The following is a 12,528-nucleotide window of genomic DNA, read 5'->3' as shown; positions in this document are numbered from 1 at the left end:
TTTCTTACAGCCATTAAATATGTGACTAAACCTCTGCTTTCTCATTGGACGCATCACACTCCTCTGTTATGGTGTGGTGGCCATTTCAGTAGATTTATTCACTAACATTGTTGTGGAAACACGGAAACTAAATGCACACTTCCTGCATTACTTCAAATACTAAGTTACTCATCTAGTGTGTGGTGGTTTATGGGATGAGTAGTTCCTTCGCTCTGAAATGACGATATGTACCGGTACATACGTTGTATTAACAGTCCCGCCTCTCCTCTGAGAGAGGGGGCGTTCTTCTTCTACGGGGGTAGAGAGGGAAGGAGGTGTTTCTTCTTCCTCTTCTTCTGAATTTCTGGCAGACTGACGTGTATGTTATAGGGCAAGGGTTTAATATATGAACTTATTTCTTCTATTTCTTAGTTAATATATCCATGTTTAGATGGTGTGTCACTTTATTTCTCCTACAAATACTGGTGATACTGTTTTATCATAATGTACACAACACACAAGTGTGATTGGTCATATTATAAACTATGTTGACATGATAATATAATAACTCCATAAATACACCCCTCCAACAAAAAATACATTATATGTACAGTACAGGCCAAATGTTTGGACACACCTTCTCATTCAAATGTGTTTCCTTTTTATTTTCATGACTATTTACATTGTAGATTCTCACTGAAAGCATCAAAACTATGAATGAACACATATGGAATTATGTAATTAACAAAAAAGTGTGAAATAACTGAAAACATGTCTTATATTTTAGATTCTTCAAAGTAGCCACCCTTTGCTTTTTTATTAATAAGGGAAAAAATTCCACTAATTAACCCTGAAAAGCCCACCTGTGAAGTGAAAACCATTTCAGGTGACTACCTCATGAAGCTCATTGAGAGAACACCAAGGGTTTGCAGAGTTATCAAAAAAAGCAAAGGGTGGATACTTTGAAGAATCTAAAATATAAGACATGTTTTCAGTTATAAACACACTGAATGAGAAGGTGTGTCCAAACTTTTGGCCTGTACTGTATATAGATATATCTCTCTCTCTTTCTCTCTCTCTCTCTCTCTCTCTCTCTCTCTCTAGAGAGAGAGAGAGAGAGAGAGAGAGAGAGTACCTTGGGGTTTTGTTCGCGAGTGAGGGACAATGGAGCGGGAGATTGGTCGGAGAATCGGCGCAGCGGGTGCGGTATTACATTCAATCTATCGCACCGTTGTGGACGAAAAGAGAGCTGAGCCAGAAGGCAAAGCTCTCGATCTACCGGGTCAGTTTTCGCGTTCCTACCCTCACCTATGGTCATGAAGGCTGGGTCATGACCGAAAGAACGAGATCCAGGGTACAAGCGGCGAAATGGGTTTCCTCAGGAGGGTGGCTGGCGTCTCCCTTAGAGATAGGGTGAGAAGCTCAGTCATCCGTGAGGAGCTCGGAGTAGAGCCGCTGCTCCTTTGCGTCGAAAGGAGCCAGTTGAGGTGGTTCGGGCATCTGGTAAGGATGCCCCCTGGGCGCCTCCCTAGGGAGGTGTTCCAGGCACGTCCAGCTGGGAGGAGGCCTCGGGGAAGACCCAGGACTAGGTGGAGGGATTATATCTCCAACCTGGCCTGGGAACGCCTCGGGATCCCCCAGTCGGAGCTGGTTAATGTTGCTCGGGAAAGGGAAGTTTGGGGTCCCCTGCTGGAGCTGCTCCCCCCGCGACCCGACACCGGATAAGCGGACGAAGATGGATGGATGGATGGATATAGAGAGAGAGAGACCAATGTTGTAATTTTTCAATGTCGTGTTTTTCTTTTTGGTAATCAGTTACTTTATTGTATTCATATGATGTCACAATTTCATCCTACAAAATATGACTGTCAGACTATCTAGAGTCTTAGTTTTGTCAACATGTTATTCGAACAGCAGTGTTACATACAGCTTCTTGTTCTTTTACTGCTAATGTACTTCACATCCTGTTGTGTCACAAGCGGTCTGCGAGACAGAAAGAGATAATATGTCAATATTGATGTTAACATGCAGTAAAACACACCCACCCACACTAATGCTTTGACATATTGCTGTGAGAGGTTTCTAAGGATATTCTAGTGAAGAAGTGTGTGTTTGTGTGTGTGTATATATGTTTATGTGTAAGTGTATGTGTGTGTGTGTATGTGTGTGTGTGTGTGTGTGTGTGTGTGTGTGTGTGTGTGTGTGTGTGTGTGTGTGTGTGTGTGTGTGTGTGTGTGTGTGTGTGTGTGTGTGGGCGTTCTTGCTCTCAACCAATCCACAGAGATCAGTGATTAGCAAGAAAGATTTAAAACCAGGCAGAAGAGAAGGACGAGACAGAGTCTGACTGAATCCACTCCAGCTGTCGACGCACGATTTTAGAAGGTAAGCAAGCGGTTTAATTTGTACTCCTCCATGTTTATTTAACTGCATTGAGCCGAGTCTAATTTGGAAACTCATAGATGTACGACAAGACCTGAACTTTATTTAATCAATGTATATATATATATATATATATATATATATATATATATAGGGCTGGGCAATATGGAGAAAATCAAATAACACAATATTTTTGACCAAATACCTTGATATCGATACTGCAACAATATTGTAGTGTTGACTATTGGTGCTTTCACAAAATATTTATTTATTTAAATAATCATCAGTAATATGGATATAATGACTAAGTGAGTAAAGGCAAATAATAGAACAGTTACAACAGTCTGGTAAGAAAATGACATAACTTTACTGTAATGCAGCCTTTAAAACCAGGAAAAGACAATATTTATGCCATATTACGATATTATGATATCCAAAATCTAAGACGATATCTAGTCTCATATCACGATATCGATATAATATCGATATATTGCCCAGCCCTATATATATATATATATATATATATATATATATATATATATATATATATATATATAAATAAATCAGTTCATCAACCTTGATGAAGGTACACATGTTGCCATCTCAGCAGCCAATAGTTGCAGCATTTTAACAAAAAAACAATATTACTGTAATCATAACTTCACTAAGATCTAGTGACCAAAAAAAAAGATATAGCCTTACACATTTGTTTTATACCATTACAAATCCATTCATTCTGATGGTCCAAAAGAGAGCATGTTAGATATTTTTAAATATTGGTTCCATTTTGCAGCTGTAGTGCAGCAATTAAATATTTTCAGTGGCCTCATCTATAAAATACTGTAACATCACACAGTGTTTTCATGAATGTACATTTACGATATGTCACTGTTTTATTGCATGTTGCTATAACAACAGCCCTTGTTAAAGCATTGTTAAAGCTGTAACAGGTCATTGTTTTGGCATGCTCCACTCTCATAAACCCTCTCAAGGCAGCAAATAAACCTGCTGAGCATTAAACAGCTGCCAGACCAAGTAAACAATTAGCTGGCAAACATGTAGTGGAGCATTTAGCAGCCAAAGACCAAGATTGGTTGGAGACCACAACCAAGCTAAAAGAATTATTAGAGGATTGGACTTACATCCATTAGGTGCATGGCCAGAAACACGTCTCTAAGTGAATGTCAATGTCACTTTATGTCTGCAGTATGAATATTAAGGCAGCGGCTTTCTAAAACATTTGACTCTTGACACATATGACACATATGATTATTTAAATGTGGACCTGCTACACCCTGCTATGCTGTGGACCTTATACACCCTGCTAGGCTCTGCGATTCCCTGCAATGTCCAGCTGCGTCCTGCTGCATCCTACCGTGTCCACTGCATCCACCCATGCTCTGCTGTGCCACGCCACATCCCGTGACGCCCTGCTGTGCCCTGCTATGACATGAACTACTACAACTACCATTGTAGTCACTGTTCCATTATCTTTATTATGACTATTATTGCCTATGTTCATCACACCGTCAGACACCGCCTACCAAGAGTCTGGGTCTGCCGAGGTTTCTTCCTAAAAAGGGAGTTTTTCCTCGCCACTGTCGCAATAGCCACTGCTAATGCTTGCTCTTGAGGGAATTACTGTAATTGTTGGAGCTTTGGAAATTAGAGTGTGGTCTAGACCTACTCTAAAGTGTCTCGAGATAACTCTTGTTATGATTTGATACTATAAATAAAATTGAATTGAATTGAATTAAATCTAAAATAGAAGTGACGGCTCTTTAAATTAAATGGTTATTCAAAGTTGCTGATGTCATTATGGAAAACTGTTTTTAACTGTGTGTTTATTGGTGTTAAACTGAACCTGCAGTTTGTCAGTCATATCAGGAGAGGAACTTGCTGTATAAAAGATAGATAAGATCCTTCTGTCTTGTGCAGATATGTTTCAGAACATATCTTCCACTGCATGCATGTGCAAACGGTTTTATCATAATGTGCACAACACACAAGTGTGATTGACGGGGCCGATGCATGCTTGTTGCTGGTAATTGACCAATCTCTCACTTAGAAAAACATATATTTCACTTGACAGGGAAAGTTGTAACTCAACCACACTACCTTAATTACTATAATCTACCTAGTCTTCACAATTGCGGTGTCCTGAATGATAAAATTACTCTAAATATTTTACAAAAGCTAAAGAACTGTTGGACAAAGGCGGGAAAAAATATTTTAAGTAGGCCTGAAAAAAGATGATTCTGTGGTAAAACTAATCCTTAGTTCTAGCTCTAATTAAGATGCTGTTTCACTGCTCATGTCCAACACTGTTGTAAATGCTGCAGTCACTTCTTGATCATAAAGTATTTCACATGCCCTGACTCTAGCCCAGCCATTACCATTTAAAATACAGGAGGCATCTTTTTGGCCAAGAGCCATGTTGTATATTTCATGTAACTAAGACAATCCTAGGCTCAAGTGCAACCAGTTACATGTAATCTGTATGCAATAAGACTTCAAATACAAACTAAGCAATGTAACAGGGCAAACTCAAATCCTGCTGACAGTCATGGTTGCATGATGTCCCAATAGGCCACATCTGTTATGATAAGAATTTCCTAACTTTCGTGATTGTATCGGTCTGTGGCCTTGAGGAACAAGCTAGTCAGCAGTTACAGCATTGTGGTTAAAGGTTCCTGCAGGAGTGACTGAATAAGACCAGTATGTAACATGTGCCATGTTAATTATGTAATAAGAAGCAAAACCATGTTGTTTAACTTTGAATGTGCACTGTCTCTCTCAGAAAATGGACACTTCCCGACTTCTCTTCCTCATCTTCATGGTGATAACTACATCTGAATGTTCAGGTAAGGTACTCATTATGATGAAGAGTGCATTAATGGTTTATGCAGCTGCTACCATGTGAAAAGTCCATTCCCATTGAACCACACTTGTGGGTGCAGTATATAGACTCATACTGCTGAGGCTGCACATATTGAAGGAAGTACCCACTTCAAAGCAAAAAAAGAAAATATTTGCAGCAGACAATGCAGAATATAATGGATTTGATCCTGTCTGTATGTTTTTAAGAATGCAAGTAATTTATATTATGTATTCCACCAAATCCACAGCTGAAAATAGTTCTTATAGACGTACCATTTGCTCCTGTTTGAGTTACGTCTGCTAAAAACTACAGTGCCCAGCGGTTTTAGGATATTACTTAATTTTTTCTGAAATTCTATTTAAAATTTGCATAAACTGGGGTAGATGCTCCATATTCATGCGGCATATCTTGAAATACGTTAGCCGGTAAGGGACATACAGGACGTACTGCTCCGCCTTTTGCGTTTTTCGCGGTTGCATGATAAACTCACAGCTGCTGCTAATGCTGCTAATGGGTATCGTAGCTTCCCGGCCCCGGCAAGTTTGAAGAAGGAAACATGAAGGACCACACATATTCAAAATATTGAAAAGAGCAAGAGACCGGCTTTTTGAAGCGTGAAGGCTACCGTAGCTGTAACACATACTGCGTGGTGCGAGAGAGTTGATTGCAATATATGATTCCTACACATTGGACCTTTAATACAGCATAAATCTAAATACAATTGCACTAAATATACTTATACATACTAATACAGTTTATCCTATCTGTAACTACAAGTTATGTCACTATTTCTGTGAGGTCTGCCATAGGTTGTTTTTCCTACCCTCTAATACGCATAAGAACATTTTATAAGGGGGCGTCTGTAGCTCAGGTGGTAGCGCGTTCGCCTACTAATCGGAGCGTTGGTGGTTTGATCCCTGACTCTGAACTCCGAATTGCTCCCGATGCTGCGCCATCGGTGTATGAATGTGTGCGAATGTTTATCTGATTAGCAGGTGGCACCTTGTATGGCAGCCTCGGCCACAGTACTGTATATGAATGTGTGTGCATGGTAAATGGTTCCTGTACTATGTGAAAGCGCTTTCAGTAGTCGTTAAGACTAGAAAAGCTAAATATAAATACAGGCCATTTACATAAATAAGCGTCCCTAGCAGTGGCAGGAAACAAGACCCACAGGAGTGTTTTCTGTCTTCATATCTAAACGTGAGGGTTGCGGTTTTAGACATGTTGTTATTGCAAAATAGTCACAGTTTGGTTAGGAATAGGCACAAAAAGTACTTTGTTAGGTGTAGAAAAAGAGTACATTTGTTACTTCACTTCCGTGCGTACGTACATGACGTAATTACACACACACACAGAATGGAGAATGTGATGTAGTTTTATTTACTACGTTAAGGTTAAAATTAATCACTTTACTTTTATTCATTTGTTCTGCGTTAGTACTGAACCTATTCAAGATTGGTCTTTTTTACATAACCAGGAATTCATAATATTGTGTTTATCACCATTATTTCTATCATCTTCTCTCACATTTTCAGGGACAGCCGAGCCCAAATGCCAAAAGATGGACAAGAGGTCATACACCCTGTTGGAAGGGGAGGCATTTTATTTAGAGCCTTACGATGTTGCAAGCGGTCTCTCTGATGAAGATATCAAATGGTACAAAAATGAGATTGAGAAAATCCCCACTGACAAGAAGAAGAATGTACATTACCACGGTGAAGCACTCTTTTTCTTAAACCTCCTCCCTGAGAACTCTGGCAATTACACTGCCTGGTAAGGATACTTCTGTCTACACGTTTTGTCAACGGAGTTCAAATTCATTATCTTTTGGTAACTCTACCTAATGATCTGTTAATACAGCCCTTGATCTGAATCACAGAAAACTATTGCTTCTTCTCCAGGGAAACAGACCCATCATCAGGAAAGTGTTACAAATATGATGTGGAAGTTAACGTTGTCAACTCAAGCCATATGAAGAACTTGCTCTACGGAGAAATCAAAAACTCAGACATGAACAAAATGATCCCATGTCCAGATCCTGTCAAGAAAACATGTCAAAGGATGAAAGGAAAATTCAGATGGAACAAGGTACGTGTGATTACAGTGACACTAAAGTGTGATGTAATAATCTATTGTTAAAATACATGTAGTAGTAGTAGAGTAGAGAACCAACAGTTCTGTTCAGAGTTGCATGGACTTAAATGCAGAACACATTGGCTGAGCTTGTGAGCTTTACTTCCTGTAGTCAATGTTCGGAACAGCTGTGCTCTTCTTTATTCTTTGTTAACGCCTACATCATTAGGGTTACTTCCTGAGTATACCAACTAGACACTATCTCTTTTCCATGATAGTACCAAGTAAGTTGTTCTTCTTAGGAATCTTTGAGGAAATACCAGTTACATATCAGTGAGCTTGTAGGAAATGGTTAACAATTTATGCTTTATTTAACATCGTTTTAGAAGGCAAATTGGATTGAAAAGTAATCATTAATTATACATTTTTATTACATTATTATTTAATATATTTTGGGCTCTTACACATGTACATTTAGCTGATATAGTATGCTAAATATGTAGTGTAATATGTATAAGTATGCACAACATTTACATTCAGAGTGATATCAGTTTTCTTTCTTTTTGTAAAACCATTCAGTTTATTCCAACATGCTATACTGGCATGAACGCTCAGAAAATGATTGCCAAGACCTCAAAACAGTGTGTAAAATCTTATTTCCCCCCCCCAAAAAAATGCAGGACAACAAAGCCCTTCAAGGTCGCCATGAAGATGCTCTTTGGATTGCTAATGCTAGCAAAGATGACGAGGGAATCTACACGTGCATTTGTACCTGGACATACAACGGCAAGGAGTACAACTCGTCCGCCTCCAGGGAGCTAAAGGTTGAAGGTGAGAGATCATTTTCAGGTTTTTTTAAGCCTTTAGTTTGGGTAGTAAGAATCAAAATGAGTTCAGGAGCTTGTTAGTTAACTTAGGCTACCTGTTAACTGATGACGTATTGACCAAGATCATCCATGGGTTTCCTAGCGGTTTGTTCATACCATTAGCTAATGCTAAGACTTCAGTCAGACCATTTCACAGTTTTAAACATAAACATTCTAAATGGACCCAAATTGCTTTCCTGTCGCAGTGTATGTGAATGGCATCAACTTACAGGAAGTTAACAAGGGGCCAGGCTGTTGCCTAGCGATGGAATTTCATTGAAAAGGTCTATATACGGAACACTAACATAACTCAGAACAAGGAGGTGAACAAGGCATTTCAAGGCATGCAGGCCTACATTCTCCCACCATACAAAGAAATTAGTATTTGATTGTGCTGATAAATGTGTGGACATTTGTGATTATATTGATCTACTTTATGTGTGATCCATCACCTTGTAACCACACCCTCAATAATCTTGTTTAAATATCAATGAGAATGTATCACTTAAAAAAATATATTCTTCCCCACTTGAGTTATGTTGGTTGTAGTGAATTGGGTATGTGTACCGTTGACTGTAAATTATTTCATTTTTAATTTCTGGGCCATTCATATCAGGGAACACCTCACATGGATCTGCAAAATTCACGGCTGCTTCAAGAAAGGGAAAACTCAGCATCACTCATCACTGAGAATAGTGAAGACAGCCATTTGGCATGAAAGGGGATCGGTCGTCCATCTCTGCAGAAAATCTACTATAACCTAGACCCCGCAGAAGGGCTCATATAACCATAAAAGGCCCGACGCATCCCCAACTTGGACAGCGTGGAGTGTAGAATAGAGCCCAGGCTCTAAAACTGGTGACCAGCTCCATTCAACTAACCCTACCTCCCCCTCACTCCCTCGAAATGTGTCCCACCCTCAGTACATATATACATAAACCTTTTAAATTGCTTCTGCGGTATTCCAAAGACATGAAGTGGACTCCTCACTATATTGGTACACCAAACATTTTGTGTTGGGTTTTAAGTACCCCTTCAACATTGTACTTCCAATGTATTGTATTGTATTGTCTTAATGTACTGTACAAACTCATACTACTATTGTCACGGTACAGTCATGTTGTACTCTACACTACAATTTGCACTAATTTTGCCTTATAAACTGTATGTTTTGTTTTCAAATTTATTTTTTTTTTTTTTACTAAATTGGTTTGTAGGCAATTTTTTAATCGTAGAGTGTCTCACACCGATCAGAAATGCTGTATTAGGGGGGCGACCTCTAGCTCACCCAGTAAGAGCATGCGCCCCACGTAGGCTGAGTCCTTTGCAGCGGCCCGGGTTTGAGTTCAACCTGCAGCCTTTGCTGCGTGTCATCTCCCATCTCTTTCCTACCTTTCCTGTCTATCCACTGTCACTGTCAAATAAAGGGAAAAGCCCCCAAAAAATAATCTTAAAAAAAAAAAAGAAATGCTGTATTTGGTGGCTGGGTTGGCTTAGTTGGTAGAGCAGGTGCACATATACATACGGTTTATGCCTCGATGCAAAGGTTTGAGTCCGACCTGTGACGATTTCCTGCATGTCCTGCAACACACAAATTATATATAGTTAAGAATGGTTAAAAATGCTACGTTATGTTACATATACTGTTTGGCATTGTATGCAAGTTAAGAATAATACATGCGCTGCATAATGCTACATTTGCACATAATGCATAATAGGTATTACATATAACAATAAAGCTTTAAATCTTGAATCATCTGTGTCTCCCTCTGCTTCCTTAGATCTATTTTCTTCGAAGGATCTACTCAATTTCTGCTATGCTAAGTGTTAGCTTAAAAGCTTCTTTTTTTTATCCTTTTGCTGATTTGAATTGTTTTGTTCAGTTCAAAGATTTGTAGCCACTGTAGTTAGTTCACCTTCTTTTCCTTAACACACCACCTTTGAAGTGCCCTTCAGTATGTAAAGCAGTAAGACAACGCATCCGTTCATCACTTCATTTACTCAGCTGCTGGTTCAATCTGTTACTCAGCTACTGGTTCAATCTGTTACGTTTAGTTCAGTACAAAACTAGGCTCAAACAAGCACCCTTTTTAAGCCTTCGCTGTGTTTTAACGAGCTTTCACATGTGGGGATTAATTCAGACCTATAGTCGGTTCAGTTTGAAAATTCACTGTTAAAGATTCACTTGTACATTTACTGGACATCTCCATCACTCAACACAAATGTGAAGTTAGGGGTGCATTTACCCTTTCTTAGAATTACATTGTTTCCTTTTGTCTGATTTGTGGCAGGTTTAGCATAGTGTGTGTGTGTGTGTGTGTGTGTGTGTGTGTGTGTGTGTGTGTGTGTGTGTGTGTGTGTGTGTGTGTGTGTGTGTGTGTGTGTGTGTGTGCAAAAATCATATCATATCATATCATTTAAGTTATTCCACATTTTTGTAATACTAGTACAGTGCCTGTTGAAAATGTGCCTGCTTGGAACGGCCGATTGCTTGGCCTGTGGTATTGCTGCTTGTAGAATTCTTCAAAACCAAATTGTACCCCAAAATTATACAGAAGGACCCCAAACCACTTAATATGCAACTCCACTGTATAGCCTACTACTGACTTACAGTGTAGACTACTTCTATGTGACAGAGTGACATTGTACTACTATACAGTCCCTCTAGGATTTCGTGATCGCAACAATTTACGCAAATTCAACCAATTACCGAGAATTTGGTGTGACTTGCAATTTTGACCAATCGCTGCAACTTTTCTGCAATTTGACCAATAACCAGAGTTTCCTGCGACTTCAACCAATCATAGCAATCCCACGTGCCAGACGTTGCGTCAGTATGTGACTTTGAGAGCCACTGACCAAGCGGGAGTAAAAACGAGTTGACGTAACACACGTGCGTCCTGCCAACCTGTATGCTGCTGCTGTTTCAATCCTGTCAGCTGCTGCTGCATTCCCCCCGCAACTGACGCACGTGCACACACACACACGCACAGTGGATGCAGGAAAAAAAAGATGAGACGTACACAATGACCTACATTGAGGACAGCTACGCTCGTAAGTGCAATGACAAATTAAAGTCCAATAAGTACTTTATCAAACCGTATTAATGTGAGTCCCAGGCCAGGATAGGAAATTAACTAACAATGTAAAGATCAACAAGCCACTGACAGATATGTTCAAATTTGATTCATTCAATAAATTATTTTTGTCTTAAATTCACCAGCCATTTTCATGTTATACCAACATTAAACTTAAAATTAAAGGTACAAGTTGTTAATTAGTCAGCTTTAGTGTTCAATTTTTCCAACTTTGGACAGAGCCAGGCTAGCTGTTACCACCTGCTTCCAGTCTTTATGCTAAGCTTATTGCCTACTTTAAGGGGAGCTGCACCAATTTTACACATCAAAGTATGTTAACAGGTCAAGGTTCAAGTTCCTTGGGGAGTACTACAGTGAAGTCTGACAAAGTGTCTCCAGTCAGCGTTAGTTGGGGCTGAAAACTACAAATTTAAAAATAAAATAATTCGTGGGGGAGTGCAGTTAGAAAGAAATGAGCTTACCAGACATCTGTAGCCTGCTCCTCAACTCTGCTCTGTTTGAGGCTACATTAGTGACTAACTCACCCAAATCTCCAACCCAACTGTCTGCGGCATAGAAAGGAAGGATGTAAAAGAATGTGTGAAATAAAAATTCTGTATCGATTTTGACAATGTTATCATAGGAGTGCTAAGTTGAAAGAGTGCTTTTTTATTGCACATGAGAGACATGCGTGGTGTTGATCTTCTTATTGAACTCTCTTTACAGAGATACCTGAATGTCATAATTTCTTTCATACTACATGAAGGGATGCACAACATGTTATTGAGATTTTCTGCCACACTTGGGGGATATTTTTGGGAATGTGGCTTATTAAGGACAGTCTTTCTCACTGGTCTAATTATAAAAACAATGGACTTCCCATATACTGCACTCTTGCAACCCCACTTCAATCTGATTGCTTTGACTGAAAAGATTGTGATTCAGTCACACCACAAACAAAAGCCAATTTATTATTTATTCTTTGTTGATGGGAGGGTCATCCAATTTCCATTTTTTTTTATTTATCTGTTTTAAAGATTTGACAACAAATGTAATATCTGCTGTTGATGTTCTCAATACATCTTCTTATTTATTTTTAAACGCCACAATAAATATAGAAGTTGATTGCAGTTTCTTGTGTGTTTTTCTTATTGTTATTGTTGTTCATTGAGCTGACAAGTACAAACATATTCAAAATGTAGTGATGGCAATGCAGGTAACCACTCTTTTCCCAGCCCACGTTATACAAGTATTTTCTCCAGCAGAATTA

The 12,528-nt window shown here is 39.1% G+C and overlaps 1 protein-coding gene across 1 annotated transcript; it reads left to right on the top strand.

The window, feature by feature from the left end:
• Nucleotides 1-322: 322 nt before the first annotated feature.
• LOC114563833 (interleukin-1 receptor type 2) lies at nucleotides 323-9,515 on the top strand. Its single transcript, XM_028590756.1, has 7 exons — nucleotides 323-358; nucleotides 2,261-2,361; nucleotides 5,159-5,222; nucleotides 6,778-7,015; nucleotides 7,144-7,330; nucleotides 7,996-8,146; nucleotides 8,798-9,515. The coding sequence occupies exons 3-7, from the start codon at nucleotides 5,162-5,164 to the stop codon at nucleotides 8,869-8,871; spliced, it is 711 nt and encodes a 236-aa protein (XP_028446557.1). The 5' UTR covers nucleotides 323-358; nucleotides 2,261-2,361; nucleotides 5,159-5,161; the 3' UTR covers nucleotides 8,872-9,515.
• The last annotated feature ends 3,013 nt before the right edge of the window (nucleotides 9,516-12,528 follow it).

Source organism: Perca flavescens, chromosome 11, assembly GCF_004354835.1.
Source record: "Perca flavescens isolate YP-PL-M2 chromosome 11, PFLA_1.0, whole genome shotgun sequence".
Taxonomy (NCBI): domain Eukaryota; kingdom Metazoa; phylum Chordata; class Actinopteri; order Perciformes; family Percidae; genus Perca; species Perca flavescens.
This window is presented reverse-complemented; position numbering and strand designations above follow the sequence as displayed.

Coding starts and splice junctions, on each gene's coding strand:
- LOC114563833 (XM_028590756.1), top strand. CDS start 5,162: ATGGACACTTCCCGACTTCTCTTCCTCATCTTCATGGTGATAACTACA. Junction 7,016..7,143: donor TCTGGCAATTACACTGCCTG/GTAAGGATACTT, acceptor CTTCTTCTCCAG/GGAAACAGACCCATCATCAG. Junction 7,331..7,995: donor GAAAATTCAGATGGAACAAG/GTACGTGTGATT, acceptor AAAAAAATGCAG/GACAACAAAGCCCTTCAAGG.